Source organism: Salvia miltiorrhiza, chromosome 1 (assembly GCF_028751815.1).
Source record: "Salvia miltiorrhiza cultivar Shanhuang (shh) chromosome 1, IMPLAD_Smil_shh, whole genome shotgun sequence".
Classification (NCBI taxonomy): domain Eukaryota; kingdom Viridiplantae; phylum Streptophyta; class Magnoliopsida; order Lamiales; family Lamiaceae; genus Salvia; species Salvia miltiorrhiza.
The window spans coordinates 4,888,072-4,900,122 of record NC_080387.1 but is presented as its reverse complement, the minus strand read 5'-3'; the positions used below and the strand labels follow the sequence as shown (position 1 = coordinate 4,900,122).

General features: G+C 38.2%; 2 protein-coding genes across 4 annotated transcripts; one reads left to right on the top strand and one right to left on the bottom strand.

The window, feature by feature from the left end:
- The first annotated feature begins 299 nt into the window (after positions 1 to 299).
- LOC131015657 (uncharacterized) lies at positions 300 to 1,246 on the top strand. The gene has a single exon (XM_057944084.1). The coding sequence runs from the start codon at positions 599 to 601 to the stop codon at positions 1,082 to 1,084; it is 486 nt and encodes a 161-aa protein (XP_057800067.1). The 5' UTR covers positions 300 to 598; the 3' UTR covers positions 1,085 to 1,246.
- A 3,728-nt stretch (positions 1,247 to 4,974) lies between these two features.
- Positions 4,975 to 11,398, bottom strand: LOC131015628 (uncharacterized). Of its 3 annotated transcripts, none has more exons than XM_057944074.1 (23): positions 10,896 to 11,398; positions 10,099 to 10,178; positions 9,799 to 9,885; positions 9,672 to 9,722; positions 9,459 to 9,576; positions 9,309 to 9,365; positions 9,120 to 9,184; positions 8,927 to 9,010; positions 8,515 to 8,565; positions 8,367 to 8,429; positions 8,234 to 8,280; positions 7,979 to 8,048; positions 7,841 to 7,903; positions 7,344 to 7,433; positions 7,202 to 7,240; positions 6,871 to 7,020; positions 6,704 to 6,781; positions 6,533 to 6,618; positions 6,125 to 6,173; positions 5,960 to 6,040; positions 5,699 to 5,792; positions 5,522 to 5,615; positions 4,975 to 5,298 (listed from the first exon to the last, which is right to left on the bottom strand). In XM_057944074.1, the coding sequence occupies exons 1-22, from the start codon at positions 11,011 to 11,013 to the stop codon at positions 5,548 to 5,550; spliced, it is 1,689 nt and encodes a 562-aa protein (XP_057800057.1). In that variant the 5' UTR covers positions 11,014 to 11,398; the 3' UTR covers positions 4,975 to 5,298; positions 5,522 to 5,547. The 3 variants fall into 3 exon arrangements, with proteins under 3 accessions (XP_057800057.1, XP_057800063.1, XP_057800064.1); XM_057944080.1 differs by having other exon boundaries at positions 5,501 to 5,615; positions 10,896 to 11,327; XM_057944081.1 differs by having other exon boundaries at positions 10,870 to 10,999.
- Between the last annotated feature and the right edge of the window lie 653 nt (positions 11,399 to 12,051).

The following is a 12,051-nucleotide window of genomic DNA, read 5'->3' as shown; positions in this document are numbered from 1 at the left end:
GTTATCATTTAAGAACTTTAGAAAAAAATTAATTTATATTCCGTGTAATCTGACGATGGAATAATGACTCACCTTTTCATGGTTTGCATTATTTAAACTTATAGGAACAGCTCTAAATCCTAATAATTCGGCAAGGTGATTGGTCATTAGTCTGTTGCCAAGTTTTATACGGATGACATAAATAAATATAAAATTAAAATATGAAATTTTTAGAAATAAAAATGTAAATTGAAGACATATATATATATACATATTAAAAATATTGAAAATTGGGGAATAAAATATGAAATTAAAGAATGAATAAAAGTAAAACTGAGAATTGCCAACCCATGGCCATGCATAATATCGAAATTTCCAGCGCCCACAAAAAAGAAAAAAAAAACCCACAAATTTAAGATTTTACACTGTTGTTTCCAAACAGACCCCCACCAGTCCATACCGCGTAACGTTACCCACCAACAAATCATCAAAATCCACACCCTCCTCTATAAAATGAAACCCACCCACATTCCAAATCACAACCAACAAATTTGAAAAAAATTAAACACTTTCTCTCACTAGATCTCATTTCCTCAAATAGAAAGTCCATCACTTTCACATGCAGCAAAAAGCACCAAAAATGTCGAAGAAACGCACCTCAGTGGTGGCTCACAGAGCGTGGGAGCTCCTCCGCGCACTACTGTGCGCCGGAAAAGGCGAATTGTGCAGGAACAGAGTCGCGCTCACACTCGACGCATTCCACAAATTGGTTAGAAAAATCGTCGCCTCCACCGCCAGCGAGCCGCGCACGGCGCTGCTCTACGGAGATCACGAGTTCTCCTTCCAGAGCTCGCCAGTGGTGCGCGTGGGGATGCGCCGCGCGCCGTCGGCGCTGCGGCTGAAGCTGCCGCGCATCCCGTGCATCACGCCGCAGGTGGATGGCGATGAGGATGGCGAGTTAATGTGGTGCGATCGGGCGCACGGGGATTACTTTTTGAAGGAGGCGGCGGAGATGAGTGATGAGGGGATTGATGAGAGGGCGGAGGAGTTCATAGCTAGGTTTTATCAGGAAATGAAGCAGCAGAGACAGATATCATATGTGTGATGTCATCTTGGATTGCCTTCTGTTCATATTTAGATTTCTGATTTCAACTTTTGGTGATTACTAGTATTTCACAATTTTGGCGACATATATTTATATTTATCTATATATATAAGGAATAAGAATTGGCGGTTGATATGTTTGGTTCAATTGATTGCCGCTTCAAGCCTTCACCAGTTCATGAGTTCAGGTTTTTAGTTATAACTGCATTTGGCTTTGAAGGAATATGAGCTCCAACTCACTACCAGAATCATCCATTCAAATTCATATATAACATCACTTATCACATTACTTTATATAGTCTACTCATATTCTTTCAAGTGCGAGACTTGACTAAAGATTCATCCCTCTCTCTCTCTTTATATATAATATATAGAGATAATAGGGTCAAATGGCCATATTCAACATACAACATCAAATTTTGTCCACCATTTGAAAAAACATAAATTTTGGCCATTTTTTGTATGTCATGACTATTCTACCCTTATCTCTCTCTCCTCTCTCTTTCTCATCTCGGTTGCCGCTCTCTCCTCTATCTTTCTCATCTCCCTCTCTCTCTCTCCAGCGGCGCCGAGCTTGAAGAATTCGTCAGAGCTCTCGATGCTTGGGCAGACTTCGTCGGAGTAGAGCATGAGGCGGCGGCGGTGGAGGAGATCCGGTCCTCTGAAATCGGCGGCATGGAGGAGGTCGGTCAGGTGGCGGAGGATGAGGCGGCGGCGAAGGCAGATCTGAACTGATAAGGCGGCGGTGGATCTGATCTGATGAGGCGGCGGCGGTGGATCTGATCTGATCGTTGCGCCGCCTCCTCCATCGGCAGATCTGATCTTCGCCTACTTCGATTTCAGCCATCGACAGATCTGATCTGATCTGATCTGTGCTGCACGTATGACACTTATGGCACTATTAGTGCCATAAGTGCACACTTCCCCCTAGGGTTTAGATATTCCATTTAGGGTTTAGATTATCCATTTAGGATTTAGATGTTCCATTTAGGGTTTAAATGATGTTGTTTCTGTATTTGTGCTGCACGTATGGCACTTATGGCACTATTAGTGCCATAAGTGCCCAAATGATCATTTTACTTGATTTTATTTTGAATTTCCGTTGGCACTTATGGCACTAATAGTGCCATAAGTGCCTAACCCGACCCGGCACGCGACCCGCGTGCCTGATCCTACCCGGTCCGCCTCATTAAGGGTAAAAACGTCCAAATCAATAAAAATGGCCAAAATTTATGTTTTTTCAATGTGTGGCCATAAATTGTGTTTTATGCTTCATTTTGGCTACTTCAAAATTTTACTCTAATATATATATATATATAGAGAGAGAGAATTGTATTTATACGAACTGGATTTATCGTTTATACTAAGGGGGGTGTATTAGTTGTGGAGTTTAATAGATTTCTATGGATTTTAAAAGTCTGGGTGTATTCGTTCCAGACTGTTAAAAGTCTGCAGAAATCTAGGTGTATTCGTTCCGGACTTTTAAAAGTCCATATAAATCTGGGTGTATTCGTTTCAGACTTTTTAAAATCCATACAAATCTAGGTGTATTCGTTATTCCATTGACTTCAAATCCGTAATGACTTTCATGGATTTCATCCAAAAAATACACACGACGAAATCCGGCCAAGAACCACGAGAATTGAAATCCATGGAGTTTTGAGCGTGCGCTGAGTTCCAGCGCCCGCGGCGAAGAAGCGAGCGAGCGCCTGAACTCAGCACACGTTGAGAAAGGCCAGCGCTCGTTGGGTTTGAGCGTGCGCTGGGTTCCCAGCGGCCGCTGGGTTGCAGCGGTCGCTGGGCCCAGGCAGCCCAGCCCAGCAAAGCAACGCCTTTAAATACCCCTCTTCGATTCCCAGCGCTCGCTGGGTTTCCAGCGGTGCTGGGTTTCAGCGGGCGTTGGCATCATGGATTTCAATTCCAGAATTATCCCCCAAATTCTTCGAAAATCAGTGAAAATCGGGGTGAAATCCAACCACGAATTCTTTGAAAGTCGTCTGGAATCTATGTGAATTCCATGAAATTTAAAATCCATGAACTTTTTAAAGTATGTGGAAATCCACAACTAATACACCCCCCTAAATCATGATGAAACACTATGAATCCACGCTACCAATACATTATGAAACGTTACGGACTTATTTAAAAAAATCGCCATCTATTGGACTGGACGAAGAATTCTTTCATCAAAGATGGTTCTTACTTTACACAATATATATTTGGGCTCATATGAACTGCTTTCTATTTATATAAATTAATTAATAGAGTACTTATTAATAAGAACTCAGTCTCGATTCACAATGGTTGCACTTTTTCAAGGGTTCCCCCTTGAACTTTTTTTTCTTGGTTTAAACTATTAGAAATTAACACATTTATATTACTCCCTCTGTCTAAGTATGACCACTTACTTTTAGACAGGATTATTAAAAAAAAAGTAAATGAATAATAAAAGTGATAGAGAGTGGTATAACCCACAATTTTTTGTGAGATAAAATTTTCTTTTTTGGAATTGAGTACCGTTAGTAATGATACAACTTAAAATGTCAAAATGACCATGTTAAATGGGTCAAAAAGAGTATAATTTTAGCATGATTTTTAAAATATTATTCTATTCTTTTTAGAATTACAATATCCTTAATTTTTTTCCAGCAAAATTTCTTTGATGTGTACCATAGAACGTCAATTCATTGATGAACAAGCTAAATTTGATAACATTGTAATTGCACAAAACTGAAAGATTGCGTTGTAATTGCAATGTGGTAAACATAGTGCAAAAGGTTCAAAAATTGAATATCAAATATACAATATTTTAAGCGCAAATTCTTGGGTCAGGCGGGTCTGACGGTCAGACCGGGTCTGACCCGCGCCCGAACCCGGAAGCCCTGACCCGCACCTCCCTCCCCACCTAAATCCTAAAAAGTAACTATTGTTATAATAAAAAGTAATTATTATTATGAAGAAGTGTAATGTTTTTAAATTATTACATTTGTTCACGATAATTGTTACTTTTATTCATTAAAATTTGTACTTTTCGTTATTTGATCAAATAAATGTATATTTAGGGTTTAATATTCAAGGTTTAGGGTTTAGTATTCATTATTTAGGGTTTAATATTCCAATTAGGGTTTAGTATTCATTATTTAGGGTTTAATATTCTCATTAGGGTTTAGTATTCATTATTTAGGATTTAATATTCAAGGTTTAAGGTTTAATATTCAGTGTTTAGGGTTTAGTATTGATTATTTAAGGTTTAGTATTCAGGATTTAGGTTGTAGAAAAATATTGAATGATAGGAAATATTTATATTGACATAAGTATACATTTGTGCATACAAATGTATATCTTAGGATAAATAAAAGTAAATATTTCCATTAAGGTTTAGTATTCATTATTTAATTAGAGAAAAAATAATCATTTATATGAATAAATGTAATATTTAAAAAAACAGAAATAAATGAAAAAAATAGAAAAAAAGTAATTATTCATATGAAGAAATGTAATGTTTTGAAACATTACATTTGTTCAGATTGATTACTACTTTTCTTCATAATAATGATTACTTAATATATGCGCCCAGCTCAGCCCATGCCCAAGCCCGCGCCCAACCCGCGCCCCGACCCGGTCTGATGGTCAGACCCGCCTGACCCAAGACTAACTCTATTTTAAGAAATTATACGATATTGGCTTAAAATTGTCCAGGAAAGAACACAATTTCTTAAGCAATTACCTTTTTGATGGAATAATACTTTCATCAAATTCTGATTTTCCACACACAAAATTCTATCTTCAATTACACAAACATTCTATTGTACTAAAACTGTATAGAGCACCGACAAGGAAAAGTGGAAAACGACAATCCGTTAAACTTCAACGTAACGCTTATGCAACAAATTATGCATAAATTATGAACTTTTGTCATTAGCCAAAATATAACAAATATTCAAAACCTTTTGTCTCTGAGTACAACCGGAGAAGCCCAGGGTACAAACTAAGGCTAACAGACTTGCAAAATTACCCAGGGATCTAATACAAGAAACACATACTTACAATTGGCATAGACGAAGCCACTTTTCTTGTATCAAAAACCTAGCATAAAAGAAAATAAACTAACTTCAACCAAACATCAAGATAGACACAGGTTGCATTGACCTAACGTATTCCAGCGGTAGACGTAATAGAGGTTTCGATATCATTACTGATCAAGATGACTGTTTCCTGCACGAAAAATACAAACCAAATTATACCTCATAATATGAAATGACAATGCAAGGACAAGAGGCCAAAAGCTTAAATTGGCAATAGATGATAGCATATCACTACAAATTATTATATAGCTCTAGCTTTCTTTTAATGGTCCAAGCCAAACTTAACCAAACAATAATACTGATAGCCAAAAAGGAGATCGCAATTTCAATGCCTTGACCTTGAAATTTAGTACCTTGTCTGCAAGAAGCAGCACAAGCCCTACAAGCTTCCATTACGAGGATTTTGAAGATAAGGTCCTAACTGTCCAATTGCCGCCAATATGAAACCTGAAAATCGAAATTGAACATATAATCAAGAATGATATTTAATACGTATGTAGAGAGCTTTATAAGATTTGCAATTCCACTACCTAAGAATAGTGGTGAGGGCCTCCCAGGGCGTGACTTGAATTCTGGATGGAACTGAGCCCCGACATAGAAGGGATGGTCTGTGAGCTCCAAAATCTACATAGAAGGACAGTTTTGAAGAAAAAAATATGGGCATTGTATACAGTTTTAAAAATACATGTATTTGATAAATAGACCAAGTAAAAAATAAAATAAAACAAACTAATATAAAACTATAAATGCTAGACAGTAATCAATTGGCAGGCACAAAGCAGGGAGCTGACCTCCATCCGTTTTCCAGTTTCATCCTTCCCAACAAATTTTAGGCCAGATTTTTCTAAGGTATCAACCATTTCCGGGTTCACCTGTAATAAGTCACAACAAATAATGATGAGTTCAAAAGTTTAAGTTAAGTAGCTAAGTAAACCCAGTAATTTCTAATCAGTTACCTCATATCGGTGCCTATGTCTTTCATCAACATGCTCTGAGTTGTGGTACCTGTGCAAGAAAAGAAATAGTTAGAATATCTCGTGCATGAAAAGAATTACATCAAACAAAACACTGCTAACTGGCTCCACTAAAGGGAAGATTGCAAGGTAAAGCTTTGGTAGATAACTTGGTGTGGCCTTAATTTGGGAAGAAAAACTGAAAAGACTGGCAGAATATTATTTGTTTCAAGTTTGCAATAGTGTTCTCAGAAAGCCATCCTGGTAAAAAAACTACAAACAACTTGCAATAACCAATAGCATAATGAATTGGCATAAGAACTTTTTTATTAATCTTGGTGTCACAAATAGGGATCAAAGGAGATCCTTAGAGTTGCAATTTTAGGGAGAGAAAAATGGTTCAGCAGTTACAGCTTTGCGGTCAAGCAGTCTGGGGTCTGAAATAGTGTTCTTCGACTACCAAGTCTCATTGTGCTTCCCATGTGAGTTTTTGAACCCTAGCAACAAGGAACATGTCATCTATCAAATAAGAGAATGTTTCAAAGTGGAATAAACCGTTGGCTAAAATGAGAAGCCAACTACCTCCGGCATGAATATCACAGCAGGATTAGGGGTATCCTTATCAAATTCGGTGCTGTTTGCCCTTTCCATGCCCAAAACCTGAATAGAATAGCATGTTATGTAATAAAGTCCATGTCTCCACAATGTGGTTATAAAAAGGGCACATAGACGATTAAGGTATATCTTACATTTCTCGCAAACTCAATCACGGATATCTGCATACCCAAGCATATCCCGAGATATGGAACTTTGTTCTCTCTGGCATACTTTGCAGCCAGGAGCATACCTTTGACACCTCGATCTCCAAACCCACCAGGAACCAAGACACATGCAGCATTCTAGAAAAATTTAGATTGCTTAAGTTAAAAAAGTTTTACAAAAAAATTCACCAAACCAAGAGATGCAGAGAATGATAATACACATGATATAAACCGTATTAGACCTTATAAACAGTATTTACTAGAACAGATGCAACAATTAATGGAGCGGATACAGGATAGCTAAGTAAATAGTCAATACCCTAAGAGTTCTCCAAGCTGTCGCATGAGCTTCAGGTGTCTGTATTAAAAATAAATCACTTGTCACTTGTAAGAACCATCGTTCTCAAATCAAATCATGGCAAGGTAAATTATCATTAAATGAAAATTTTGAATATCCATACAGATAATGCAGTATCATCTTCAAGATCTGAAGCCGCAATCCAATCAATAGCTGGCTTCAATGAACAGGCAATACAAGCATGCAAAAGGGCCTGCCAACAAAGCAAGAAAACTAAACATCACATATGAAATCAAGGTGCGCTTAGAAGCCCATGTCTACAAAGATAATGGGAATTTAAGAGAACAGACTATTTTAAATTAAGGTGAGATGACAAACATTACCATTATGAAAGGGGAGGCATGCTTGAACAAGTTTTAATGCCGCCACCCCCCGAGAAAAAAAGGATACACAAACACACAGACCAGGGAAGTGTAAAAGGAATCAGAAACACCAATGCAAGATATAACTCAAAAGAATAGTAGTGATCAGTTCTGCATTAACTGCTTCACTGGTAAAAGATTAAATAGTGAAAACACCTCTCTGGGAACCAATGGACCAGTTAAACCACTGGACCATATTCACTCCATTGAAAAAGATAGAGAAAGAGGAGGGACCCACCTTCACCACTGACAAATAAGAATCTGCCATTCCAACATATTTCCCAACCATTGCAATTCTTACCTGTAATAACACTGAGATTCTTAATTCTGATATTCGAAAGGAACATAACTAGACAATAAGGGGCATGGCACTAACAGAGTTTGTGAGATTGTCAAAGGTTTCAGCTCTATCAGTCCACTCTTGTAAATTAGGAGGATTGGCAACACTGAAACAAAAGATCAACACCATGTCATGAACAGCCTATTCATGTTATATATGATGCAACTCATTTTTCCAGTAATTCTAGATACATAATTTGTAAATGAATAACTTTTGTCCTGCAAAGAATTATAGACTAAGAGAGTCATGGCAAATGCAAAATGTTATGCTAGAAGCAAAAATCGAACTCACCTCTGTAGCTCTAGATGTGTTAGAATGGCATCATGTGCATTTTGACTCTGGATAGGAGAATATAATCCAATTAAAAAATGAAGACTCAGATAGGGCAAAAGACTGGGAGTTTTTACAGATAAGATTTACCCACCCGAAGCAGTAGAGGGATGTGCCAAATATTTGGAACGTCGTGAATATTGAGTATATTGCCAACCTAGACGTATCATCATATATAAACTTAGAAGAAAAAATAACGCATATAGCACATTGCAGTTCAAAAATTACAAATACCAACTTACAGGGACATGGCAAAATTGTGACAATTTTTGCCTTGTATTCTCCAACAGAGGCTGCAACATGAAACAAAAACCAAAATGAAATACTAGTAAAGCATGATTAAGAGCTAAAAACCCTTTCAAACTTCAGCATTGGTGAATGGTGATCAGCCACATTTTTGGGTGGTGGGTCTTGTGTGAGACAGTCTCAGGGGTCAAGATCCATAAGATGGTGGTACTCATAACACCAATATAATAACAAATATGCCACTGGGTATGGGTTTGGGTTCTGGTATGGGCGCAGTCTTACAGATTTTAAAAAATAAGATGCTCTCAACAAGTTTTGCTTACTTTTTTACTAGCCTTCAACTTTTCTTAAAAGATTTTACTATTTTAGCTTAAAAAGAAAAACATCTTGTCCACAGAAACAATGTACCTCTGCAGAGCGGCAAGCCAGAAAATGCGGGGTCAAGCCTAATGCTCTCAACTCACGTACACTATGCTGTGTAGGTTTAGTTTTCTGCATACAGTGGAATGGATGAGACAGGAGTTTAACTTCACTAAAAGTATGTAGATAACAAGGCAATATAGAAGTAACTTTTTTTTTAATAAAAAGAAAAAAACATTACTTGTTCGCCAACAACTCCAAGAACGGGGATAAGGCTGACATGAATCAGACAGAAATTATTTTGTCCTATGAAAGAAACAACCAAAAAGAAGTGAATACACTAGGAATGAATGATTACTAACCAAAAGAAGGAACCCAGGTTATGAAAACATTATGCTCCAATATGGAGGTATAATTCATGCAATCTTACCCACAGAGAAGAGTAGCTGCCGCAGAGCTTCAATGAACGGCATTGACTCAATATCACCTAGAGAAGGAATCTTAAGATTACTGAGACAAAACAAATATGATGATTGATTTAAAATAAAAAAATTAGAATCTTAGCCAGAGAACTCTTTACCAACAGTGCCACCCAATTCTATAACACAAACATCTGCAGGACCTTCTTTCCCATCCACAGGGATATGAGATACTGATTCAATCCAATTCTTAATAGCTTCAGTAATGTGCGGTACCACCTGGACTCAACCCAGAAAGTAACACAAGGCACGATAATAAGAGTCAACATCACTCATTCTGTCCAAACAAAATAATACCTCAAAATTACAATAACCTGTACAGTCTTGCCAAGATAATCCCCTCTCCGCTCCTGTTCGAGGACAGACTGAAAAAGGTTTGCAAAATTAGCCTCGATGAAAGAAACATAAAATCATGTCCACTAGGAACCTAAGGTCAATTACCTGATATATCTTCCCTGTAGTAATGTTGTTGTCTCTAGTTAGTCTCACATCCAGAAACCTTTCATAGTTTCCTAAATCAAGATCCACCTACCGAAAAAGTTGCCAAATAAATGAAACTCAAATAGTAGCTCTGCAACTCAAATGAGCAAGGAGCCTCATCAATCATCATAAAGCTTAAATATGAAAACTTAATACAAGTTCAAAATAAATCTAAATCTGATTCTTCTTGAGACATATAGTGTGTAACAAGTTTAACGCCAGTGTAAAGCTGATACTTTTGGTTGGCAAGGTTGGGGATACCTCTCCTCCATCATCGAGAACAAAAACCTCCCCATGCTCAAATGGGGACATCGTACCAGCATCTGTATTCAAATAGGGATCTGCAAGCATATAAAGGAAATGAGAAGGCAGCAACAAACAAAGTATGTAAAAGATCCATATTGCTGAACAAACACTTAATTTGAAATGCCAATAGATAATAAACAAACTAGACTACATAACAAAATTAGAGAAAAAAAATATATGATGCCAGAACCAATCTTCTTAAGTCATGGTTCTGAACTTTACCAAGCAATCATGAGCAAATCAATAAATAACCGTAATACACATTCATCTCAAAAGCAAACCCCAGAATCAAAGAAAGATGTGCATGGACACAACTAAATAAAACTACTATTAATTATGCAATGCATTTCAAGAATATTATTCTTGATAACAAATTTCAGAGAAAATTACATTCAAACAAACCACTCTAAAATATTAACACGTTCCAAATTTCATGGCACCGAGCATGCAGTCTCGAGAAAATCAATGCTCATTCCCATCCAAATTTAACTTAACCAAATCCGACTCGATTCTCTATGATCTCTGCAAATGCAATTCAACATCACGCAATAAAAATTGAAATCATAAACAAGCAAAAGCCTCATGCAATAACGTTCAGGAGCCATTCCTTCAGAAATATACTCGCAATCCTATTATAACGATCCTAGCTCCAAACTAAACGCTATTACAGCGGGAACGCAAAAAATTAAACAATAATTAACAAATAAAACCACAATCAACCGCTACCTCAAACGGAAAAATAATTAACACACCAATTTTAATGGAGGTGACGCGCAGGCCGCACGCTTTGAGCACGACGCCGATGCTGCTGGCGGTCACGCCTTTTCCGAGGCCGCTCACCACGCCTCCGGTGACCAAAACATACTTCATTTCAAAGCGTTGTTTTTTTCCCTATCAATCGCAAAAAATGTGCTCCACGCAGCAGGAATCGAATATTAAATCTGTTATTCGTCGAGATTGTGTGTCGAATCCGAGCGGGAAAGAGGAAAAGTTCTTGACTCGGAGAATAAAGGAATCTCTCTCCGCTATGTCAAATGCAGTCGCTATCCCTGTTTCCACAACGGCTTTCAGTTTCCCAGTCACGAGGGTTTCGTTAACATAAATAGTTGATAGAAAGGCTAAAGCCCTAATTCCTAAAACCTTCCGAAATGACAAAAATGGCAAAATGTGAAAAGGAAAATTTAGCAAATCTCAGTGGATTTGAATCCATAATGGCCCATTCGCAATGGGCCTATGAGCAAATATTTCCACATATGGTTAGTTTAGCATCAAAATCTTCCTATCTTCGGATTCATATATTCTTCATGTCGGCACTAATTTTTTCACCCACTATTGAAAAACATACTCCCTCCGTCCCACTAAAAGTGGCCACATTTCCATTTTGGTTTGTCCCACTAAAAGTGGCCATTTTATCCGTCCCACTAAAAGTGGCCACATTTCCATTTTGGTTTGTCCCACTAAAAGTGGCCACTTTCCTAAAATGGAAATATTTAGTATTTAATTAAGTTTAATTAATCAATTTAATTAAACTTATAATTAAACTTAAACCCTCATTAACTTAACAAACACACACACAAAACACACACATTCATCTTCTCTCTCTCTACTTCAACGTGGAACAGCAAACCCCCCCCCCCACACAGCCCCTCCTCTCGCCCTTCTCTCTTCTTCTCCGGCGAGAAGCGGACGACACCAACGCCGGCGTCGGTCGCCGCCCCCGACCTCCCTCTCCCTGGCCTCTGCTCTCTCTCCCTCGCCGTCGGTCGCCGCCCCCGACCTCCCTCTCCCTGGCCTCTGCTCTCCCCCCTCGCCCCACCCCTGAACTCCCTGTCCCTCGTCGCTACTCTCTCCCTCTCGCCCCACCCCTGAACTCCTTGTCCCTCGCCTCTACTCCCTCCCTCTCGCCAC

Bases quoted from the DNA above. Each gene is read 5' to 3' on its own strand.
- LOC131015657 (XM_057944084.1), top strand. From the start codon at position 599: ATGCAGCAAAAAGCACCAAAAATGTCGAAGAAACGCACCTCAGTGGTG.
- LOC131015628 (XM_057944074.1), bottom strand. From the start codon at position 11,013: ATGAAGTATGTTTTGGTCACCGGAGGCGTGGTGAGCGGCCTCGGAAAA. The intron at 10,179-10,895 runs GTGTGTTAATTA...ATATGCTTGCAG, and splicing joins CGTCACCTCCATTAAAATTG to ATCCCTATTTGAATACAGAT. The intron at 5,616-5,698 runs GTAGTGGAATTG...TTCGATTTTCAG, and splicing joins GCCCTCACCACTATTCTTAG to GTTTCATATTGGCGGCAATT.